Consider the following 22,695-nt stretch of genomic DNA (forward strand, 5'->3'; position numbering starts at 1 on the left):
CGTCAGTGGCTTCAGACGAACCTCGGCTTGATATACCAGTCATCAACTTTCTCGGCAATGTCGGAATCAAGAAGGGGAAAAAAAAGGCTTGAAGGATCGTTCTCTCTGTTGATGATCCAATCGCGAAGTCTTTTCAACGTTGAGAGCATGTGAGAAATGACACTTTGCTGTGTTGTCATTGTACCGCCCCTGTTCTAAGTTCTAATCAACAAGACCAGCCAGTCCCTCCATTCACCGTAAAGTTCCTGAACACCACCCCTTGCCCGACGCCTCCATCCTCCAAAGCGTGCGCGTAGAGCCCAAAGACCGGGCCAGTCATCTCTCTCTCGACTAGGTCAGGAACGCGCACCGTCCCGGCCACGGTCCATTGCCCGCCCTCCTCCCGGTACGAGAACTTGTATTCCGCCGCAGTCGTCTGGGTACGCAGGCTCAGAGTCTGCGAAGATGGTGTCACGGGATACGAAATTATGTGCGACTTGTCTTTGGACGTCGTCACCACCTCGAACGCGAGCCTCGACGATGTGAAATCATAAGACAGAGACACGTGTCTGAGGGCGTCCTTGTACAGCGCCAGACCAGCCACCACGGGCTTGCCTGCGGTATCGCTCGAAAGGTCCAGAACGACCGATGCACTAGCCTCGATGTGTCTCTGTCGCTTGCCGATGAACGTCGAGGTGCCGGACGGAGAAGACAGGTTGCTCTGGGCAGCGCGGAGAACGTATAGTCTGGCGTCTCCTTCGCCTCTCAGGTCGTAGTTATCGAGCTCGGGATTCCGGATGTACACATGATCGACGCCCGCCGGCGATCCGGGGATCGTTATGACATCGCCCGGCGCCGTGACGCCGGAGGAACGACAGAATTCTATCTTGGGCTGCGCAATCGTCGGCCACCCGCTTTCCGGCCAGTCCACCGCCGTCAAGAAGGTCTCCCGGCCGAGAGGCTGATGGCCGTCTTCGTTGCGCACACCCAGGACGGCCGCCCACCACGCACCCCCTTGGTCCTGGAAGAGCTCGCCGTGGCCGACGTTCTGGACGTACTCGTCCGGCTTGCTGTCCGCCGTCATGATCGGGTTCGCCGCACACGACTCGTAGGGCCCCCAGATGTCCCTCGAGCGACCGATGCTCAGGAGGTGATGCTCAAAGGTGCCGCCCTCGGCGACTAGGAGGTAGTAGTAGCCCCCGCGCTTGTAGATGTGAGGGCCCTCGGTGTCGTATCGCGCGTGCCCGCCCCATATCTCCCGGGTCTCGGAAAGGGGCTCGCCGGTCTCGATGTCGATCTCGAACTGCTTGATGGTGCAGCTCGGCTGCTCCAAGCGGCTGATGGCCCAGCAGCCCTGGACGTAGACGCGGCCGTTGTCGTCGAAGAACAGGCTAGGGTCAATGCCGTTGAAGGGGAAGTAGATCGGGTCGGACCACTTCCCGGACCAGATGTCGGTCGTGCTGATATAGAAGTTGTTCGTGGCGAAGGAGCCCCCTTCATGAGCCGTGTTCGTGCAGACGATGTAGAACGTGCCGTCGTGGTGGCGGATCGTCGGCGCGAAGAGGCCGGCGCTCGCGACCATGATGTTCCCCGTGTCCAGGGGCATCACGGCCGTGGTCGCATGCTCGAGGCTCAGCTGCTCCTTGCGGTTGATGGCGTTTCCTTTTTTCCGGGTCAGTGGTTTTGGGGTTTCCGACACCAGGACTCGAGAACGAAGCACACTTACCGATGTGTTTCCATTTTTGCAGATCATTCGAGGCATAGATTGGCAGGCCCGGGAAGACGTGGAACGAGGACGTGACGAGAAAGAAGACGCCGTCAACCAGCACGACTGACGGGTCCGGCGCGAAACCAGGGATGATGGGGTTGTGGTAGACCTGTTTTACTACCATATTGATGTGTCACACGTGGGATACGCCGTGATATTGGGTACTGATGAGTTTGGGCTAGGTGAATGGACTGTCAACGGGAACACAGGTCATATATCGCCATCTCATCTCCGCTATTCTGGTGGGATATCCAAGAATGATGCCCCTCCGCACTTTGCACGTGTACATACCCAGTGACAGGCCTCCCAGCATAATTCGCCGCGGAGGATTGAAGCCCTGTCCCAAGACCGAATCACGTACAGGATGTAGAGGAGGTGGAGGTCACCGGCAAAACAAGCATCTTACTCACGAATGGGGTAAACGCAGATCTCATGACTCGCAGTCGTTGCTCAGCTCGTCCGAGACCTTCGAATTTAGCCGGGCCAGAACATCCAGCAATGTGCCAAAGAGCGATCGAGCGCGGGCGGAAATAACCTCGCTGCTTACGTTGTGGATAATCTCGAGTAGCGCCACGCCGACTTGTCGTAATTTCTCAACCTGGACGCACAAAACCCGAGATCAGTCGTGTTGCTCTAACCCCCCCATCAAAGGATGGGCAGTCCTTGGTCCAGCGAACTCACACAAGGTTCCCCGTTGGCCTGCAGAGCCTCGAAGGGCATGTCCGACACGGCGTCGAGGAGGTCGCCCGCGATCTCGACCTTTCGCATCGCGAGCATGACCGGGTCGCCCGTGAGGCCCAGGACGTCGGCGAAGCCGCGCTCGGAGAAGCGACTGAGCAGGACGAGCCGGAGCGCGTGGAAGGTGATGAAGAGGTTCGCCTTCTGGACGGAGATGGCCCGCGTGCGGAACCGCGCCGTCGTCTCGCCCACGCCGTCGGGAACCGCTGCCCCTGGATCGCGGAGCCAGGCCGGGCAGCTCTGTAGGATGCTGGTGAAGTCCAAGTATGACTGCATCGTGCTGGTTCTCAGGCTCGATGGCACGTCATCCGGCTCGGCCGCTGTCGAGGACAGGGTTATCGCGCGTCTTCTGCTGCTGCCCTGTAGCCGTGAGAGCAGGTTGAGGTCGAGGAGCATCTCGGAGGCCGTGTACCACAGGCGGAAGCAGAGGTGGAAACACAGGCGCAGCTGGCCCTCGAAGACGACGGTGTCCGGCCCCTCGGGCTGCATGAGCCCGCATGCCTGGCTCTCGTCGAAGTGGGTCGTGATGGGCGTGTCCAGGCAGATCTGGTGCAGCGTGATCGGGACCTGGTTCAGTATCGAGGCGGACTTGTCGCCGATGTACAGATGCCAGAAGGTGTTCCTCCTGAGATGGTTCTCTGGCCACTCGAGCCCTTGGAAGGAAGACTCGTCGTACAGGCGCATCTCCTGGACAAGCCGGAGGGCCTCGCCCATGGCGTGAAACGACACGCGCGTCTTGCCCAGGGCGTGTAGCGCGTTGGAGTGGAAGTAGCGGATGATGATGGAGCTCGAATCCGGCTGCTCGATGTCCAAGTCCTGGTAGAGCCGGAGGGCCTCGCGCGAGGTCCTCAGAAACGGCATCGACAGCGCGACGCCGGATGGGAAGATCTCGGGCGGCAAGACGGCCGAGACGACGGCGCAGAGGGCCGTCAGCAGGGCGAAGGCGCGCAGGGTCGGGATCATGTCTGAGATGGGGCGGCCCGGGGTCTCGTCTCGGAGAACCGGGACGACGACGTGGATCGACCGTCGAAGGAGTGGCTCGCAGACAACGGGGATCGACGGAAACTCCCACTGCATAAAGAGGTCGATGCACGTCGAGATGACGTCCTCTAGGGGTACGTATGGAAGCGCCATGCCGAGAGCTGAGAGGAGGTCGTCTATGGCCACGCGGAATGGGGGTTTGCCATAGAAGTCCGGGGCTGTTTCTCCACCTACAGAGACATTGTTGCCGGGGGAAACAGCCGGGAGAGATGCAGTTGTAGATATAGACGCAGAGCCCCCTCCGTCTGGAGTGCCGAGAAGCGGCATCGCGGTATTATTGTGCAGTGGCAGTTCATCGTTGCTACCGCTCTGAGAAGTCCTCTTGTGAGCACCTCGCCGTGCCCGGAACGGAGGGCCTCTCTTCTTTGGCGCAACTGTAAACTCGCATGTCAGGGTGGACATGAAGCAGTTGGAACACTGAGGGCTTTTGGCATCGCACTGGGAGTTGTCACGGTGGTCAGCCCAACAATCCAGGAAGAATGGACCCGAGTCAGATGATTCCTTTCTACCTTGACTTTTCGCCGTCTGCACCCGTCGCACGCTCGTTTCGTCATTCTTTCTGTACCAAATGAGCTATTCTCCGAATCGCCGAGTTTGACGAGGAGTGAAGAGGGTAGAGTTGGCCCTCAACCCCGACCTAGCGGGGACTGGACAAGACGAATAATCCGCCGCGGCGAATCATCCTCTCTACCCAATGACCGTGTCCAGTTTGGTGGAGTTTGCGGGGTGTAACATCGAGTTGTGGGGGAACCCACGGGGAAACGTGTGGTCTTGATGTCAACTACTTCGGGAGCATGGGGTAGAGTTCGGCTTTGAGAAGGGGATCCAGCCAAGAGCTTGTATAAGAACATGCAAATATCCTGATGTAGTCGAGTGCTCCTTTGAACAGGTTACAGTTGCTCAGCTTGGACAACACGAGCAACTTCAGCATCTCTAGCAACTCCAGCAACTCAGCAGCCCCTTCTCCAACTCTCTCCAAGGGCTGCACACCCGGCCGTGTCATTCCGTCCATCTTTTCCAGACGCCACTTCAAGAAACGAAAAAGCTCAGATCAAAAGAGTCGACTAGTCGCCATGTCCCAGCCGGAAGACAAGCCTCCAGGCTTTGCCGAGCTCTACAGAAACAAAAGGGTTCTGTCATGGTGTTAGTGACGCCCTCCCACTCCACTCCCTCAACTGCTCTCACCTCCTCCATCACCGAGAGATAACTGACTTGATTGATCACCATGATCTGTCAGGCCTCCTAATTTTTATCCTCCCCATCAATTTCGGCTATGAGCTCTCTCTCGTCGGCAACATCCTCGCCATCCCCGCCTTCCTCGACCGCTTCGGGACGACCACCGCCTCGGGCGTCAGGGAGATCTCGACGCACAACCAACAAGTCCTCAACGCCTCCACGACCATTGGCATATTCCTCGCCGCGTACGGCACCGGCTTCATCTCCGACATCATCGGACGCCGCAAGGTCGTCATCCTCGGCTGCGTACTATGCATCGGCGGCATCTTCGTCCAGGGGTTCGCGACCTCCGTCATGATGCTCTTCGGCGGCAAGCTCATCAGCACCGTCGGCTACGGGCTCGGACACTCTCTGGGGCCGGTCTACGTCGCCGAGATCGCGCCGGATCGTCTCCGCGGCGTCTGCCTCATTCTTATCAACACCATGATCGTCATCGGGCAGTGGTCGTGCGCCCTTGTCGGATATGGGGGCTCGATGATCAGGAGCGACTGGGGCTGGAGGATCCCGGTGCTCGTCCAGCTGGTCCCTCCTTTCTTGATGCTGGTCCTCGGGGGGATCCTCCTGCCCGAGTCGCCTTCCTGGCTCCTCATGAAGGGAAGAAGAGAAGACGCCGGGAGGTCGCTGAGGAAGTTCAACGGTCCCAAGCACAACGTGGAGGAATCGCTGGCGATCATGGAAGCCACGCTCGAGAAGGAAAAGCAGCTGAGCCAAGGAGGCGCCTCGTACCTGGAATGCTTCAAGGGGACCAATCTGCGGAGGACGATAATCGTCTGCATGGTCTATCTGACGCAACAATTTGTCGGGGCGAACTTTGTGGCCGGATACCTCGCGTGAGAAAATACCAAGTCGTTGATTTAGATGAGAGCAGCCTTCGCTAACCCGGCACAGCTATTTCTTCACTATTGCTGGAGTCGGCAACCCCATCGGAATCGCCCAAGTATGCTACAGCATCCAGCTATTCGGCAACATCTGCTCATGGTTTCTCGTCGAGCGCTGCGGCCGTCGGCCTCTCATCGTTTGGGGAACCGTCGTCATGACCGCTCTGCTGCTCCTCATTGGCGGCTTGGGTGTTATCCAAGACAACAAGATGGCGGTCACCGCCATGGTGGCATTCATGGCTCTCTGGGGCTTCATTGTGAGTAAACCTGCGCCTCCAAGGAACCTGTAACAGAACACTTGTTGAATGCTCATGCAACCCCTTGCAGTTCCAACTCTCCGTCGGCGCTGTTGGATACGCCGTGGGCGGCGAGACGGCCTCGGCACGCCTGCGCCAGAAAACGTACTCCATTAACGTCATGAGCAACACGTCCGCCGCCTGCGTCGTCACGCAGCTCGTGCCCATCCTCATCAATCCAGGCAACGCCAACCTCGGAGGCAAGGTGGCCTTTGTGTTCTTCGGCCCGGCGCTGCTGTGCGCCGTCTACCTGTACTTCTGCTTCCCCGAGATGAAGGGCCGCAGCTACCTGGAGCTGGAGAACATGTTCCAGAAAGGCGTCCCGGCACGGAAGTTCAAGGAGTACCATTGCGAGATCGAGACCGTCGCCGGCGATGACGGCGAGAAGATTGCGGTTGTTCTGAAGGAGTGAAGTATAGAGCACGGCGTAAATTCTTAGTGTCTCTGCCATTGCTTGTTCTCTCGAGGTTAACAACCCTTGGCCCCTGGAAAATAAGGTAAAGAATGGCTAGATAAACATAAACTCGAGTTGCATAACAGTCCCAGAATTTCAACGCTGGAGAACCAGTCGCAAGTGAGCCATTTCTAACGCTCCTCACCACCCACCTACTGTGACAGCGCGCACGCCATCTCACGCCGGGCCCTCGGGAAGATCCACCGGGGAATGGCGACATCGGTGCCGAAGGGTGCGATGCGGTCGATACGCCGAGAGACCCTGGCCGGACGGTGGAGGTTCGCTCGCCCGTGAATGGACATCTTGAACATGCAGCCGATGTGCCTCCGATGCGGTGTCCCCCTTCGAACCAACTGATGGTGATTTGTTCCTGGTTCCTGGTGCGGTCAAGTCTGCAGCAGTCGACCCACAGCAGGTCGGCTTGCGTGCTCGTGTCAGAGGAAGACGCAATACTACTCCTTGTGGCGCCATCCAAGCGGCCGACCGAAGGAGTCGATAAATTCGGTCCAAGACGATTATGATCTGGAGAAACGGACGGTAATAGCCGTCAATCATTTTTCATATATCCCTCCCCACGCAGCGTTGGTCAGTTGAGGGCATCAACATCTGGATCATAGTACCGGATATTAAGTCCGCACATCGTCTCTTACCCCAACTCTCAACACTCAGTTGCCAATTCTCAGACAGCCAACCTATACATTCAGATGACAATGACAGCCAAGATCCGTAGAGTGGCCGTTATCGGCGCCGGCCCTTCGGGCGCTATTGCAACTGATGCACTGGTTAAGGAACAAGCTTTTGACACCGTCCGAGTCTTTGATCGACGAGCAGTGCCGGGCGGAACCTGGTAAGCTACTACAAGACAAACAAACTTTCTACTGGTCAGGAACTCCCGTCTTAACACTTCTCTAGGATCTACACACCGCATTTGCCCGCCAGTATACCCTCATTGAGAGCCGTGCTTGACGGAAAGGCCGATGCTCCCGTTCCCATCCCCTCCCAGCTTCCAGCCCAGACCCCCAAGTCAGAAGCCGTCAACAGCCACCAGATCCGGTTCTCGGATACAGCCCAGCATGAGCACCTCCACACCAACATCACGCCGGAGATCATGAGCTTCACCACGGAACCTTTTCCGGACACCCTGACGGACCGCATCCGGGAAAAGTACGGCGACGACTCCCCCTTCCGCGGCCGGGCCGTGATCCGGGACTGGGTCGAGAACATCTTCGTCCGCAACGGGCACGAGAAGCTGCTCGAGCTGAGCACGACTGTCGAGCGCGCCGAGAAGCAGGGCGATGAGTGGGTGCTGACGCTGAGAAAGGAGCTACCCGGAAACAACCAGTGGTGGCAGGAGAGGTTCGACGCGCTTGTCGTGGCCACGGGGCATTACAACATCCCTTGGATTCCCAACATCAAGGGCATTGTGGAGTATGACCAGCGGTTCCCCGGCCGGATCGTGCATAGCAAGCACTTCCGCGGAGCTGACAAGTACAAGGGCAAGGTAGGCAAACGCCGACTCAACTCGGCTCATGATCTGAGAGATTTGCTGATGCCCCTATTCACAACAGAAGGTCATCGTTGTCGGCGGCTCGGTGTCGTCGCATGAGCTCTTGCACGAGGTCCTCCCCGTCGCGCAGCATCCGGTGTACGCCTCCCTTCGAGGAGACCCTATCCCTCACTTTGGCTGGGCGCCCTTCACGCACCCGCATATTTCAATCCAGAAGCAGATCGTCAACTTTTGCCCCAAATCAGGCGCCATCACCTTTGCCGACGGCACCGTGGTCCGAGATGTGGATCACGTCATCTTGGGGACCGGCTACACCTTCAGCTTCCCCTTTCTTCCAAAGGTCCAGGAGCGTGTCTCGCAAGCCAACCGTCGTTTGCCTGGTGTTTACTACCACACGTGGGACATTGAGGACCCCACGCTCGCCTTCTTGGGCATGGTGAGTGAACAGGCCGCCCCACCTTAAGAGGACTTGGGCGAGCAATGCTGACAGAGACCTACGCAGTGTGGAGGGGGCTTCACGTTCCGCCTCTTTGAATGGCAAGCCGTCGCAGTTGCCCGGCTCCTTGCCGGCAGAGGCAACCCGCTGCCGTCGAAGGAGGAGCAGAAGGAGTGGGAACGAAAGCGCGTGGCCGAGTTCGGCGGCGGCAAGGATTACTACACCATCGCGCCCCATTGGAAGGAGGTCTTTGAGCACTTCAGGGCGATCGCCGGCGACCCGGCCCCGGGCACGACGGGTCGTGTGTTGCCGCCGTTCGACGATGGCTTGTTGGATATCTGGGCGGCGATGGGCACAGCAAAGACGAAATCATGGGAGAAGTCCAAAAAGAGGGCCGAGGCGGAGATTGAGAGTCAAGTCATCAGACCAAGGCTTTGAACCCCCAGGTTGCGTATTTTGTCGAGTTAATATCACAGAAAGAAACAAACTCCCTGGTTCATTCTGTATGCGAACGAGACCTTGCTCTGGTTGTGCCGGTGAGGCTGGATTGTCTGTTCAGCTGTAACTGATTGGACTGGGAAGGAAATTCCGAAAAGCTACGACTATGCGTAGTCTTTCCTCCTTCTTGATTCTCTGTAGAGTGTAATTTGCGCTGCAAGACCCAAAATCTTGTTTACCGCCTATCGAATCCTACTCAAACAACCTTCTCAATTTTTCAACTTGTGGCCGCCATCGTCGCCAACTTGTATCTCTCCTCAGCTCACCCACCCACCCCTCAAGCCCTCCCCAAGACCTCTGCTCTATTTCTTTACGCTTGTGGTGATGTCATCGTGGTTCGCTTCCCCAAATTGCCAGAAAAGCCCGTTCAGAGACGCGCCATATTCACTGATTCGATTCCGACACGCCTAGCCGAGTCGCGCACTAAGGATGACGCACGACGCCGAGGGACCGCGTCAGAAGCAGGGCCGAAGCCTGCGCGGCCTTCTTCCAAAAGCCCTTTGGGACCTCGCCGCTGCCCTGCTTGGTCGCGGTCGCCGCGGAAACGGGCTTGCCCTTGGCGAGATCGTTGCTGCAAGTAGAGCACCAGCCCGCGCCGCCGGGCAGCTTCTCGTCCTCGCTGGTCGAGCGGCTCTAACAGTCGAATCCAGACTCTTTGCACTTCTCGCAGCGGATGACGGCGGCAGGGCCGATGCGGTGGCCGCAGTCGTACGTATAGAACACGTCGTGGCACATTGCGGCAGTAAATTGAAGCTGGCGGAGTTCTAGTCGACGAAGTTAGAGGCAGAAGACAAGTTACTTGGAAGAGTATGTCTTACCTTTTTATGAGTTTTGAAAAAGGCTTGGAGCGTTTCTTAATTTTGTTTTGAAAAAATGCAGAAAGTAGGCTGTGCTGATTTATTTCTGTTGAATGCAAAAGCTTGAGAATGAAAGGCACTTGATTAATCTAGCTAGCATCAGAGACGCTGAGTTGCCATAAAGAGTTTTCTTTGAGAGTGAAGCCAAGGTGAGTAAGTTTGGTACTCCAATACGACTGTCAATGCTCTTGTTTGCACCACAGCGCGTGACGCGTTATTCAAGAGTTCTTTGCTTAGGGCTATCCAAGGCCAGTCTAGCAGATCTATGTTGAAAACTTGGTCTTGATCTTGAGCAGGATTCCTTGCACGGCAAAGCCACCCTAATATTTGTACCTGACTGTGTGTGGATGTTAATCAGTGCTTGATAATGTTTTCATCTCATCTGATAGATTGGACTGCACCAAAGACGACTTGGGCACTGTTGTACTCTAAATTCAAACCAGAAACTTTTTCAATGCTTCCCAATCTAAGTCCAGTCAAGCAGGGTTCCCCGGAGATGCCGTACATTCTTTATGAGTAATTTAGTGGAAGGCAACAGACCATCGCCTTTTTACTGGGTGCCAGGACTTGTTACTAGACAACCATTGAACCATGAGAAGAGGATAGCGTTGTACTTCCATTCACTTGGGCCCATGTATCCTCTCCGCAGGATCCCCTGGTGTCAGCAGGATCCGTATTGATGGTTCGCATTCACTCTCAATAACCTAAAGCCCCGAAGCCTCATCCAGGTCTGCTGAAAAACAGCCTGTATTTGGATTCCGGGAGTGTAATGTTCTCTCTAAGGTCCGATGAGGGTTGCAGTTAGTGCTGCTGTGGAGGAGGACGAGGATGCAATTATTGCTGTAGTGGGCAACTTGTTTTGCTTGAAGCTGAAAAATCTTACGACAGCAATGAAAAGTGCGCTAGACCTCAGACTGTTGGAAATTTCATGAATTCAACAGGTATTGTAATCCATCTGCAAATGTATATAGGGAACTGAGCTGTTGGGAGATCAAACCAAGATTCAGATGTGTATGTGTTCAAGACGGAGCCGCATAGAAGGTACGAGACCGAAAACCTTCTGTCTTAGGCATCATCCTTGACCTTGACACCCAAACCATCGTCAATAATCACCCGAGTTCTTTGCAAACTCCTCTTCACCGGCTTAGGGTCGTTGAAGATCTCCTCAAGCTCTTCCAAGGTGCGCTCCTTCGTCTCGACACAATACATGTACATCAGGCCGAGGTGGATAAAGTGAAGAATCAAAAATATCGTGTAGGTCTTCCAGCCAATATGCTTGAGAGCCACCGAAGTACCGTAAGTGTTGATGAAACTGGCGACGCCTGAGATGAAGCCCTTGGCGCCCATGCCCTTGGCGCGGATGACGTTGTTGAGAATCTCGGCCGGGTACAGAGCTTGAAGGGGAGTCCAACAGAAGGACCAGAAGATTCCGTACGTGAAGATCATGGCGATGAAGGCGTACGACTGTGCTGTGGGGATGGAGCCTCCATTCTTGTCGAATTCCTCCGCCCTCGCGGCCAGCACGTTGATGGGGATGTACACCAGACCGGTGAGTAGGGTGCCCCATAGAAACAGTGGACGACGGCCAACCTTGTCGACGAAAAATGAGCCGAAAATGCCGGCGATGAAAGATGTGACTGTGTTCAGCCCGTTGATGAGCAGCTGGCGGCTGGAGTCCGTGACTCCCACACCCTCCACCATGACTATTAAGAGTTAGCCAAATTGCCCAAGTAGAAATTTGATTTGCTGAAATTTTTCTCTCAACGTGAACACATGAAAGAAATGGTGCTACTGGAATGGAAAGGTAAAGGGAGAATACCTGGCAAGTAATAAGAGATGACGCTGCCACCGATGAACATGGCCATCACGGCCACGAGCATGATGAGCCACATGCGGTACAGATTGGGCCTGTTATCGACGAGGGACTTGTAGTTCCAATTGCCGTTCTTCAACTCAAGCTCAGCCGCCAAGGACTCCTGAATCTCGTCAATCTCGAGCTTGACGAGAGCCGAATTGGGGTCGCCGTTGCCGTGGTACTTTGTCAGAATGGCAGTCGCCCTCTCTCTCTGGCCCTGGGCCCAGAGCCAGCGCGGGCTCTCCGGGAGAAACCAGACTGCAGAAACGACGATCGTGGCAGGTGTGAGCTGTACGATGTACGGGATGCGCCATGCCCAGTCGTTGGGGATGAAGTTGGTGCCGTAGCAGGTCCATGCAGCGACTGGAACAGAGGTCAGTCATCAGATGCATATTGGGGTGTTGTTACATTGGACAAAACCACGCTGAGAGAGAAATATGGACTTACGGTTCGCACCAATGTACCAACCCAGAACATTGTAGAGCCCACCAGCTAGACCTCTCCAAGTAGGGTAGGCCATCTCAACAAGAAATACAGGCGCCGAAGTGGCGCACATAGGGGTTCCGGCGCCGACGATGAAGCGGCCGACGAAGAACTGGGGCAGCTGATAGCTGCTAGCCTGGAGGATGGAGCCCAGGATGATAGAAGTGGCGCCGGAGAACATGCAAGTTCGACGACCCCATCGATCCATGACGTAGCCGCAGGCCAAACTCCCCACGATGTTGCCGACGGTGTAGATGGAGAAAACTGCGCCGTTCAGCTCGCCAGTCATGCCGATCTTGAAGCGGTCCTGGAAAGGGTCCATGGCGTTGATGGCACTCATGACCGATCCGTCGTAGCCGTTCATGACACCGTCTGTGAGTGATTTGGATGGTTAGTCTGGCTCTTTGTTCAGGAGTAGGGTAGGTAGGTCTCTTGGCACACATACTCAGCACGCAGAGTGCCATCATGGCATACAGCTTGAACTGGCTCGGCGACTTGTAGTTGGGCTGGTCCTTGGCGATGGCGTCGGCCAACGCAACCGACTGGACGTTGACCTGTTTTGCATTGCGGTTGGTCAGCTTGTCGACGTGGTCGTTGTCGAGGGCGGAGGTCGACGCCTCAATGTGATACTCCGTGGCCGAGGTGCGCTTCTCCATGATGGGAAGGCCGTTGGGTTCCCTTCCAGAAGTTGTACCTGATGTGTGCGATGAGTGTGGCGGCGTTGTTGCACTGGAACAGCGCGGTTCTTCCCCCCGCAATCTTTATATAAACAGGAGTCTGGCAATAAAGTCCCCAACGCCGCCAAGACCCAAGACGGTCTTGACGGGATCTCCTCCAGAAAGGTCACATCAGGGAGAAGAGAGGAAACCAACCAGAGGCCCCGGAGTGAGGCAACCCTGGAATGTATCTCCGCCATCACCAGAGTCCCCGCATGCACCCCATGGGGAACTCGAGAGAATCGGGTTGGTTTGCGCAGAAACACGGGAATTTAAGGCCTGCCAAGCTGGAGATACAAAATGCCGCGTTGGACGAATCCCACGCCAAGGCATTGAGTCTGGCCACGCAGACGTCGGCTGACTATAGCCCGATGCATGTCGTCTGGTTTACTAAACAAACACAACACCACAACCGAACCGCCTGACTTCAATTGGCCGCAGCTATTTATCCGAAAGTGGGGGGTTTCTGTCGTGCATCATCCGGCAGTAACACAATGGGAAAACAGAGACAACACAACCAACGTCACTCCCACCCCGCATGTCGGCCTCGGCCTTGGATGGTCGCTGCCAACTTCCAATCACAGGAGGCGAAGTCCGCTCCACGGTGATGTTGTCTCTCAAGTGACACTTGGACTGATGCCGACTCGGGTCATTGGCTGGTGTAAGTGTGAGCTGAGAGGGAACCAGGTATCAAGTCTGTGTATTAAGTCTGTGATGCAATTGATATCTAGTCGCTTGCTTCTCATACGAACCAATCCTCCACCACAAGTCAAACTCGGCTCACTTTCCATCCACCAGGCACACGATCCTGGAAGAACCCTGTCGGATCATACTTGGCCGCAGTCTTCTTAAGGAACTCGACGTTCTCAGCACCGTACGATCCTAAGACATCTTGCTCGGGGTTGGCGTAGTTCATGTAGATGTAGGTCGAGTGGCCCTCCAGGGAAGCAGAGTACGCCCTCAGCTCCTCGATCGCCTGGCCCATCTTGCTCTGAACAATGCCGCCGTATCCGGCGTCAACAGCAGCTAGGGTGCCTCTGGCTTCAAACAGGATCGAATCAGCAGGCAGGTTCTTGTCGAAGCCGAGAATGTTGCCGCCGGGGGTGACCGCGGCAGGACTCTTGGGGAGAGGTTGGAACACGAAGTTGACGGAGACGGGAATACCGGAATCATCGAACTCCCGTGTCAGGGCCACAAAGATGTCGGCGGCCTTGTTCATGACCTCTTTGGTGGCTTGGAGGGAAAGAGTAAAGGGGATGTAGTGGGAGCCGCCGGTGTCGGCGATGGTGGCGGCGATCTTGCTCAGCGGTTGCTTCACCCTCCTATCTATTGTCAGGGCGATGGTGTCGAAAGCGGCGAACGTTGACGAAGTCTCATTGCCATCGGTGCTGACAGACATGGCCATGACGGCGAGGTTGCCGTAGTCGGAACGGTAGACGAGGAACTCGTGATCGGGGCTACCAGTGCCGATGGAACTGGCGTAGCTGACGAACTGGCCGATCATCACGTCCAAGTCCCTCCATGAAGCAAAAACAAGACCGCCGTAGGCACCCTCGGGGGGCACGGTGAAGGTGCGCAGGTCGAAGCGAGTGACGATGCCCAAGTTGCTACCGCCACCCTTGAGGGCTTTGAACAGGTCCGGGTTCTCCTTAATGTTGGCCTCGACGATGGAGCCGTCGGCAAGCACAACCTCGTAGCCGACGACGTTGTCGCACGAAAGCCCATATAGCTGAGTGTGGTACGAGGCCCCGCCAGAGACGAGCAAGCCACCGACGCCAACATGGCCAGAGCGACCTCCGGTAACTCCCAAGTTGTATGGTTCGAGCGTAGTCATAACATCACCCCAGCGGGCGCCGGGCCGGATCTGCGCAACATTCTTCAGGGTGTCAGAGTGTGGTTCTCTTGGGAGAGTGGGTATGAGCAGTAGATGAAGAGCGGCTGAAAAGACGGACCTTGGTCAATGTGCTTTTGCCGACCCAAGTAGCGCTTCCGTTCAAGCAGTTGCTCTTGACGAGATCGGTGGAGTTGAAGAAGGTCAGATCGATCGTGACGCCCCTATTCACGGCGTTGTTGTCGTAGTCGCTATGGCCCCCGGAACGGACCGCGACATCCCAGTTGCCAGCACCACTCAGCCCACTGAGGGCCTTTACGGCATCGGACACTTGGACCGAAGAACGGGGCTGGACGATGCAGTAGGGACGCAGGCGGCGGTTCTCAGAAGAGTAGTACGTCGAGGTGCTCTCAGTGTAGGCGAGGTCCGTGGGGAAGACCAAAACATCTCCGAGTCCGGCATTGAGAAGGGCGTCGCACTGCAGGGCCTCGAATTGGTCCCGGATACATCTGATTGGATTTTTGAAACAAAGGAGAAAAAAGAAAAAGCGACGTTCCAGGGAGGGCAGAAAATGCCCCAGTCGATAGACAACTCACGCCTTTGAAACCTGTAGAGGTAGTATTCAGACCATAAGCCAACACCTGGACAGAAAGCCCCAGAGACGCAACTGCGCCAAGGTATCGCCCGAGAACCATTGCAGATTGATTTAAAGACTGACTTGAACAGCACACACAGGGGGGGGGAACGAGAGGAGTGCGCGGATCAATACCCAAATCGCTGGGCGAGCTCAAGAAGCAGGATATTGCCCTTTATTTACTCGACTCAGCTCTTGACATCAATCTTCTTGTTTCCACATTGCATTATATCGGAGCAGCCAGGGGGGGCCCAAACTCCCTAGTCAACTATCACGATAACTTGGGGCTCCAGACAACACCCTTGTGAGTTGTGGAGGAGCATAGTATTGATTCCAGGTTTCTAGTGGCCACGAAGGAACCAGTTGCGCGATTATGTAAATGGCTTGGCCCGGGGATAGCTACAAAAGAGGACTTCTGGCCATCCCCTCTGGCCGGGCTCGCTCGGTTTCGTGTCGGAGATCCAACCCACGCGTGACCTAAGCACACTACACTATATCCCGCGTTCTTCATCCCAGACGCCGACGCGGCACTGCACCCACAAGCCCTGGTGGTTTCGCAACTATGACAGGGTGTATAATATCGCTTGTATGCAACCAGCTGACTGCAAGGCTCCGCTATATATGCCAAGTCGGGGAGGACATCCAGCACTATCCGCACCTTGGACGGCGAACTTTTCGAGCGTGTGCTCCAGGGAGACCTTCTAATATGTTCAGTGCTAGGCATAACGTTAGTATTGTGTTTTTGGCGTATTTTCAACTAAGCTTTTCTTCACACATGTATGCGAGCTTCCAATGTCATGCACCTTAGTTTGAGCCTATACGGTTTGTATGTTAGTCAGCGTGCAGACGAATAACATGATATAATTCCGCTCGAGCCCCAGATACGATTCATGTCCTCGCCTTGTCCAAGAAAACTGTTGTGGATTTGCTCAAGCAATCTGACTCAAAGTCCCCCTGCCCCGCCCCGAAAGGACCCCTTGTGCAAGTCGCCGGCAGGGAGCAAAGTCGGGTTTGCTCGATGGCCTGCGCCGCTCGAGAAAAGAACGTCCGTACCTACTTAACACCCCTCGTGGTCCAGAACTGTCCGCCCTCCCCAGATTCGCGAGAGGAAAATCCTCATCAACATTGCGGAGATCTTGGGTGGACTCGTGATGATCTGGAGGGGCGCCAGATATCCACCAACCCACCTGCATTATGGCGTGGACGGCCAGCAATCTGTCGGTGCTTGTGCATTCCACGACGTGGACGGTAAGCTATATACAACCCCGTACAGCACCAGATAGGCAAACACGACTACGAAGAAGACCTGACAACGGACGGCCTCTTGTAGATGTTCTTTGTGGCGAGTGTCTTTCTAGGGCTCAGAGTATACAGCAGAGTTCGCAATACCGGTGTAGGCCTCAAGGCCGACGACTGGGTCCTGATCGCGGGATGGGTGTTCCTGATGCTCGCCTCGGCCAACGCCTCCTGGCTCATGAGCATCTTCTTGCTCCGAGGCAACCTGACAAAGATCACCCTGGCGCGAACGCATCACAACCTCCAGTCTGTCGCGCTTGGGCTGACAAAGACTTCGTTCGGAATCACGCTGGTGCGGCTGATGCCCGGAGGGTGGGAAGCGAAGCTCATCTGGGGACTCATCATCACGATGAACCTGCAATTCGCGGTTCACATCATCGCGACGTGGCAGGCGATTTGCGGCGCGCCGGACCAGGCGCACATTGGAGGTGACAGGTGCTGGCGACTGGATCAATCCGTGACATTCACCATCTTCAGTGCTTGTAAGCTCTTCTACCGATGTCCACCTGCACCATGTTATTGCCAGGGAATTGCTCACATTGTTCCTCCACAGTGTACTCGGCCACTTGCGATTTAATCCTCGCCCTTCTACCATGGAGAATGATATTCAATTTACAAATGAAGAGATCTGAAAGAATCAGTATCGCTGTTGCTCTGAGCATGGGAGTTTTGGCAGGCGTCACGGGCATCATGAAGGCGGTGCATGGACGTGAGCTGATCGACGTCCGATCTCCAGATTGTAAGTGCCACGATGCAGGCTTGATGAAAGTTCTCGTCGTTCCGCTATCGCAGTCTACTGACTTTCACAGACCTATACAATCAAGCAATATACTGGATCTGGTCCATGGCCGAGCCGAACGTCACCATCATCTCCGCGTCCATACCGGTCCTGCGCGGCTTCGTCCGCAGTGTTCGGAAGCGTAGCGAATCGTCTCCGGGGGCGGGCGCGTACGTCAAGACAGGGGACACCAGCGGGAGGTTCTACAACCGGAGCACAATCACGGCCGCGAGGGCGGAGCCTATAGACCAGGACGCCGCGAGCGACAGTAGCATCCTCGCCCGCTCTCCGGATCCAGCTAGCGGGGGCGGTATCACTTGGACGACCGAAGTGACCGTCAAGCACGAACCAAGGCCGGAGACAGGGCAAGACGGAGGAGTGCTTGTCGGGTCAAAGGGGCCGGGGACTGTGGCCGCCGCAATCGAAATGGGCCCCATCGGTCATCCTGGAAAACCAGCTAGTAGGAACGACTAAGCAACTTCTATTCAAAATGTTTAGGAGCGAGCGAGATGCCTCAAACCAGCAAACTAAGCTTAAGATGTGATGATAACCAAAGGTGTCTATCTAATGCACGTTTGCCATTCTTAAATTTCCAACCCGTGTTTCATGACCAGCTCAGTCCCCGTTGGTCGATCAATTTAAACGCAGTTTAGGGGCGATCATGGATCCACGAGTGTCTATTTTTCTTCGCATCTGTTGATTTCATTGGTTTATTTGACGGCACCGAGAACATTGCCGATGGATCCTATTCGACTCAGGAACTGCTTGCCGTGAACCTTGAAAAATAAGGTTGAGAGCTTATTGCTCGCAACTCCTCGCTTTCCTAGTCAATGACGAACGCGCCTTGTCGCCGAGTCAAGCCTTCGTTCACCTGCGCTGTGGCTTGGCAAATTGCATTTACTGAAGCCAGATTTGTCAGCTTCAAAGAAACAGTAATTGGCTAGACGAACTTGAATATTCGAGGACCGGGCCTTTAGCGTGAAATGAGACAGATGAGAAAACCGTCGAATCCTACTACTGTGTGACTATGAAGCCGTTCTTCCCAAAACCACACAGGGTACAGTAGCGATCTCAGCGATGTAGACAGTCTTCACAGAGCGGACAGGGTCGGGTTCGAAGATGATCTCAGCGTGAAGATGGTCTGCCGCGTTGTTCAGGGGTGCTATGTAATCGACGCCTTCAAACGTTGTGAAGTGGGCCCAGATTCGTTGGGACATGCTGATAACAGTTGTGCGTGCGTTGGCTTTAGTACAGCCCAGGGCAAGCCGCGCCATGGTGTACTCGATTGCAAAACTACTGTAACAGTATGCCGTGATTTGAGAAAGCAGCTCCGGGGGCAATGTGGGCATCTTCTTGCCGAAGACATCGCTTCTCAGCAGAGAAGAGAAGGTTTGATGCAGCCATGTGATCCGCCTATTGGTTTCCGACCTCGCGGGTTCATAGTTGTATGTCCACACCTTGAGAACAGCAGACAGTCGCCGTGCAGGCACCTGGTTGACGCATTCAGCATGACAGCCCACTGCTTGCCCTCCCGAATGCAAACAGGCTCCAACGCATTGTATGTAGGCGTCGGATTCATTAACCACAAAGGCTGGGCCATTCTGAAAGGGCGTGGAAAGCCGACCATCACTCCCGACTGTTTCCTGTTGTTAGAATGCTAATGCTTGGGATCACCTCAACTCACAAGCTATAATATCCTCGCCGTTGTAGAGCTTGAAGCAACATAACCCACACTGCTGGGTGACGCAAACGTCAGCCATTGCGAACAAGTACAAGTCTGCATGAAAAATGGACAGGGTCAGCGCGAGAGAGTGGGGTACTGCAAGCTTATAAGTAGGCGGTTAGCCTAATTGTTAGTGCAGTGCAACAACACGCGTCACAGCGTTCCAATCATTGGCGCCTTGCTGGATTATCAAGGTAAGGCAAGCGAATAAGAAAGGGTGACACTGAGTTGACTTGTGCGTAAATTCCCCATGATCTCGAGGGCAACTCTTTTCTTCTATCTTGAGCGCCTAGCTCTGTCCTCCTGCTCGTGTTATAGACAATCAGCCTTCCCAAACTAGAGCCATATGTTTATACCATGGTGCTGAAACTCGCATCTTGTTGCTTGTTGCAGACTTGCAGGGCAATTATTACCATCTATCTAGTAGTTAGTCTAAGGCCCCAATTTTTTCTGTCGTTATGGGGTTGTCTGAGATCGAGTGTGAGAACATCCATCCGAGTTCCACCTGCATCGGGGGGCTGCTCGAAAGTGTTGTCGAAGCCATCTCGGATGGGGAATCCCAAGACGACGAGATTTTGCAACACGCCACAAACAGCGTATTCGAAGTTGTGAGCTCTATACCTCTGGAAGAGAGCTTGGGGGACGGGTTCTTGATGGATGAAATGGGACATTTTGCGTCTCGTACGGTGCAAAGTTTCCAATTGGTCTCTTAAGACAACGTAAATAGGACTTATCTATAGTAGTGGGTAAGAAAAAGGACAAGAGAACAAGGCTGTGGAAATGGAAGTATCACGACAGGTTAGGGCGAGTCGCTCAATTTATACATGAGGTCTCACAAACATGATCACGCTTCTGGATGAAAGGTTGCCTACGACACTCTCTACATACACTCGGCTCAAAATAGCAGGATTCCCATAATTCCCTACCCTGAACCACGCCGTAGGGGGGCGCAAACCACCCATTCTGCCTCGCAGTTGACCCAACGAGGGGCCATCGACACAAGAGATTCGTTGGACTGGTCGCCGATTCGGCCGTCTGTGTAAGCGCTCCGAATCCAAGGACGAATGGATAGAGACAACAGGCGATTCTGTGTGCGCGTCCGCTTCATCCAGCCGGGGTTGAAATTGGATAAATGATCATGTTCGGCCTCTGGCAGCAGCATCACTGCAGCTGACGAAACATGTCGTTCACAATATACTGGTATCCAGTGAGGGTATTTTTGGGGTTGTCCGTTGGACTGCAATCCCGAGAATGCGCAAGGGGGCCTTGACTGACCTATCGAAAGCTGCACAGAATAACAGCTGGATGAAATCCCAGCTTAGCACGCCAAGCAGGTTGACACCCTCGACCGAACCGCCGAGAAGAAAAGAAGCGGAAGCGGAACGGCGCTCCTGCTTCGCCAAGAGAAGGCCCGGAGATCCAAAGGCCCATCTACAATCATTAAGTTCAATACCAAATGGGAGCATTGAAAACTTCACTCCCCCTTGTGTGATGGGACGAACCCGCTGCGGGTTTCGAGACTTCCATCAAATCCAGCGTGGTTCGGATGAAAGCTTGATTATACCTGGATTGGATTCGAGCAATGTTAGAGCAATACAAGCCCAGGTCTCATTTTACTAACGTAGGCAGCTTCTCTTTCTTCATGGGGCTGTTATTTAAGATATTTAACATGATGCAGTGAGCCAGCTCTGACGTACGGCATTGGAAATTTTGAACTGGTTATCTGACATGTGTTCAGGATGTTCATCGAGCGTGAAGTGCCCGGGACAGGCTCACAGGTCTCCCGACAACACGGCACTTAAGAAGATAGTAAATGCTATACTCTGTACATGAAGAAGAATCTATTTCAATTTGAGCGCATGGCACCCAGGGTATATTTCTCACAACTGCAGGAGATTTTTCCACCAACCCGTCTTTCTGAACTATCGTTGGTACCAGTCAGTCCTTCTCACAAATCGTTTCAAGTCTCTTATCTGGCCCTTCCAAGTAGTTGACGCCCTGCCTTGGATATGACTACACCTGCCGGCTATCCGTCTCCTCATGCCCATAACTTGTGTCGTATGGCTTCGGAGGAGTGCTAGGGTTCGTGCTGGTCGCAATGTTTCCACCCAAAGTACCCTTGCGAAACTTGTGGTAGATGACACTGGAATAGATGAGGAGGCCAATAAAAGAAGCACTGGTAAAAAAGCAATTAGTCTCGGAACGCCTGATAACCTGAGCTATTGGAGTCGACTTACAAAACGACGATGGCGATGACAAGCGCAATTGGGCTGCTGACGCCGAACATGGTCAAGATGAACAAGACCAGCCAGACTGTTGTCTGGATGACATTTGCGACAAGGAAGAAACGAGGGCTGAGAGTGCGCCGCGATCGCTTGACGATGCAGACGATGTCTAGGATGAGGCAGCCTGCGATGATGAGGAGAATGACGACGAGAATGGCGATAAGAGCACCTGCCGTTCGCTCGTCAATGTCGATGTGATCCAGGTTGTCCCTATTGGCCGCAGTGTAGGCGACGGCGGCGGCGTACAAGATGACTTCGAAGACCATGACCGCAACGCGAATGACCCAGAACGGGATCAGAACGCGCTTGAGGAACGGCGAGCTGTCGCCGATAACATAAGACTGTGTCATTCTGAGGTTTGTGGCCGGGTTGTGGTGTTGGCGGTGGTGGTTCTAGAGACGAAGCTTTCCTTTGGTAACTTGGTTTGGTTGACTCTCTCACTGTTGAAGACGAATAAGACCGTAAAGTCGAGAAGCTGGCCTTGTTAAGTACAAAATAATCGCGGCGTGGATGATCGTACATCTTGAACGTGTTGCTTTCTGGTCTTGGGAGTTCAGATGCCAGCTCAGCGCCCACAGCCTCTTCACTACGACGTCAAGCCCATCTCATCACAGCCTCTGGAGGTCACACTAACAATGCCCAGCTGCACTGTTGTGCATCTATGTCTGGCACTGCCCCGAACCAGGTGCAGATCCTTAGCCCTTTCTGCTTCGCTTGGCGCCTATCCCCTACAGCCAACGCCACACAAACCCCCCCAGACCTCGCCCGGGACTCATGACTGTTGCTGCCTGTGGCGGAGAGGCAGCGTGAGCCAAGGGTGGCGGTCAGGCTGACAAGGCGCTAGACGGATGCCTTATGATACAGCTATTCGCCATTTCTTGTCTTGGAAACTGGATATTCTTGTTAATCATCCCCTTTAGTGGCTCGGCCATTGACCCACCATGCGCCCGGAGCTAGGTACCGCAGATTCGGATCTCCCAGTACAGAAGTAAGCTCAGCAAACTAACAGTTGCGCACCATAGCGGCAGTCAAAAGGTGGAACGCGGTCGCGATGTGAAGTCAAAAAAATCCTAATTTTTTTTAAGAGATTCCGCACACGCATTCTATTATCATTCCAAAAGGCGAAACCTAGCTTGATGCTTTTCTCATTCAAAGAAGGCGACGGACAGCAAGAGTTTGTAGCAGCGTAGTTGGGCATGTCGGTCTACCCATGTATTTCGACGAAGAATTCTAGATTTCTGGGCGAGAAGTAAAAGCCTTCCTCCGAAGAGCTGGGAAAGAATGGTACTTGATAATCACTCTGGTCCTATGATGAGATTCGGAAAGACTAGGCTGTAGGCCAAACCGGACGAAAGTCAATGCCAGAGTAGCCGAGTGTGACTGAGATTGATCGAGAAGCATTCATT

At 54.6% G+C, this 22,695-nt stretch overlaps 10 protein-coding genes across 10 annotated transcripts; 4 read left to right on the plus strand and 6 right to left on the minus strand.

The window, feature by feature from the left end:
* Positions 1-171: 171 nt before the first annotated feature.
* On the minus strand, positions 172-2,010 carry CDEST_01678 (Putative glycoside hydrolase, family 43, concanavalin A-like lectin/glucanase domain superfamily). The gene is made up of 2 exons (XM_062917837.1): positions 1,706-2,010; positions 172-1,641 (listed from the first exon to the last, which is right to left on the minus strand). The coding sequence occupies exons 1-2, from the start codon at positions 1,869-1,871 to the stop codon at positions 206-208; spliced, it is 1,602 nt and encodes a 533-aa protein (XP_062773888.1). The 5' UTR covers positions 1,872-2,010; the 3' UTR covers positions 172-205.
* A 4-nt stretch (positions 2,011-2,014) lies between these two features.
* On the minus strand, positions 2,015-4,080 carry CDEST_01679 (uncharacterized protein; the record flags this gene model as incomplete). The annotated part of the gene is made up of 3 exons (XM_062917838.1): positions 2,015-2,345; positions 2,429-3,964; positions 4,036-4,080. 3 exons carry the CDS (start codon positions 4,078-4,080, stop codon positions 2,178-2,180), a joined length of 1,749 nt encoding a protein of 582 aa, XP_062773889.1. The 3' UTR covers positions 2,015-2,177.
* A 275-nt stretch (positions 4,081-4,355) lies between these two features.
* On the plus strand, positions 4,356-6,348 carry CDEST_01680 (Putative major facilitator, sugar transporter, major facilitator superfamily; the record flags this gene model as incomplete). The annotated part of the gene is made up of 4 exons (XM_062917839.1): positions 4,356-4,669; positions 4,764-5,592; positions 5,651-5,897; positions 5,968-6,348. The coding sequence occupies exons 1-4, from the start codon at positions 4,600-4,602 to the stop codon at positions 6,346-6,348; spliced, it is 1,527 nt and encodes a 508-aa protein (XP_062773890.1). The 5' UTR covers positions 4,356-4,599.
* Positions 6,349-7,100: 752 nt separating this feature from the next.
* CDEST_01681 (Putative flavin monooxygenase, FAD/NAD(P)-binding domain superfamily) lies at positions 7,101-8,771 on the plus strand (the record flags this gene model as incomplete). Its single annotated transcript, XM_062917840.1, has 4 exons — positions 7,101-7,237; positions 7,303-7,891; positions 7,959-8,333; positions 8,400-8,771. 4 exons carry the CDS (start codon positions 7,101-7,103, stop codon positions 8,769-8,771), a joined length of 1,473 nt encoding a protein of 490 aa, XP_062773891.1.
* A 489-nt stretch (positions 8,772-9,260) lies between these two features.
* On the plus strand, positions 9,261-9,599 carry CDEST_01682 (uncharacterized protein; the record flags this gene model as incomplete). The annotated part of the gene is made up of 1 exon (XM_062917841.1): positions 9,261-9,599. One exon carries the CDS (start codon positions 9,261-9,263, stop codon positions 9,597-9,599), a length of 339 nt encoding a protein of 112 aa, XP_062773892.1.
* Positions 9,600-10,634: 1,035 nt separating this feature from the next.
* Positions 10,635-12,897, minus strand: CDEST_01683 (Putative major facilitator, sugar transporter, major facilitator superfamily). Its single transcript, XM_062917842.1, has 4 exons — positions 12,472-12,897; positions 11,991-12,398; positions 11,508-11,906; positions 10,635-11,391 (listed from the first exon to the last, which is right to left on the minus strand). The coding sequence occupies exons 1-4, from the start codon at positions 12,680-12,682 to the stop codon at positions 10,754-10,756; spliced, it is 1,656 nt and encodes a 551-aa protein (XP_062773893.1). The 5' UTR covers positions 12,683-12,897; the 3' UTR covers positions 10,635-10,753.
* A 614-nt stretch (positions 12,898-13,511) lies between these two features.
* Positions 13,512-15,268, minus strand: CDEST_01684 (Putative FAD-binding domain, PCMH-type, FAD-binding, type PCMH, subdomain 1; the record flags this gene model as incomplete). The annotated part of the gene is made up of 3 exons (XM_062917843.1): positions 13,512-14,618; positions 14,695-15,051; positions 15,170-15,268. The coding sequence occupies 3 exons, from the start codon at positions 15,266-15,268 to the stop codon at positions 13,512-13,514; spliced, it is 1,563 nt and encodes a 520-aa protein (XP_062773894.1).
* A 1,133-nt stretch (positions 15,269-16,401) lies between these two features.
* On the plus strand, positions 16,402-17,755 carry CDEST_01685 (uncharacterized protein; the record flags this gene model as incomplete). Its single annotated transcript, XM_062917844.1, has 4 exons — positions 16,402-16,455; positions 16,538-16,985; positions 17,057-17,242; positions 17,313-17,755. The coding sequence occupies 4 exons, from the start codon at positions 16,402-16,404 to the stop codon at positions 17,753-17,755; spliced, it is 1,131 nt and encodes a 376-aa protein (XP_062773895.1).
* A 551-nt stretch (positions 17,756-18,306) lies between these two features.
* On the minus strand, positions 18,307-19,041 carry CDEST_01686 (uncharacterized protein; the record flags this gene model as incomplete). Its single annotated transcript, XM_062917845.1, has 2 exons — positions 18,307-18,917; positions 18,966-19,041. 2 exons carry the CDS (start codon positions 19,039-19,041, stop codon positions 18,307-18,309), a joined length of 687 nt encoding a protein of 228 aa, XP_062773896.1.
* A 1,976-nt stretch (positions 19,042-21,017) lies between these two features.
* On the minus strand, positions 21,018-21,639 carry CDEST_01687 (uncharacterized protein; the record flags this gene model as incomplete). The annotated part of the gene is made up of 2 exons (XM_062917846.1): positions 21,018-21,180; positions 21,242-21,639. The coding sequence occupies 2 exons, from the start codon at positions 21,637-21,639 to the stop codon at positions 21,018-21,020; spliced, it is 561 nt and encodes a 186-aa protein (XP_062773897.1).
* Positions 21,640-22,695: the final 1,056 nt, after the last annotated feature.

Source organism: Colletotrichum destructivum, chromosome 1, assembly GCF_034447905.1.
Source record: "Colletotrichum destructivum chromosome 1, complete sequence".
Taxonomy (NCBI): Eukaryota; Fungi; Ascomycota; class Sordariomycetes; order Glomerellales; family Glomerellaceae; genus Colletotrichum; species Colletotrichum destructivum.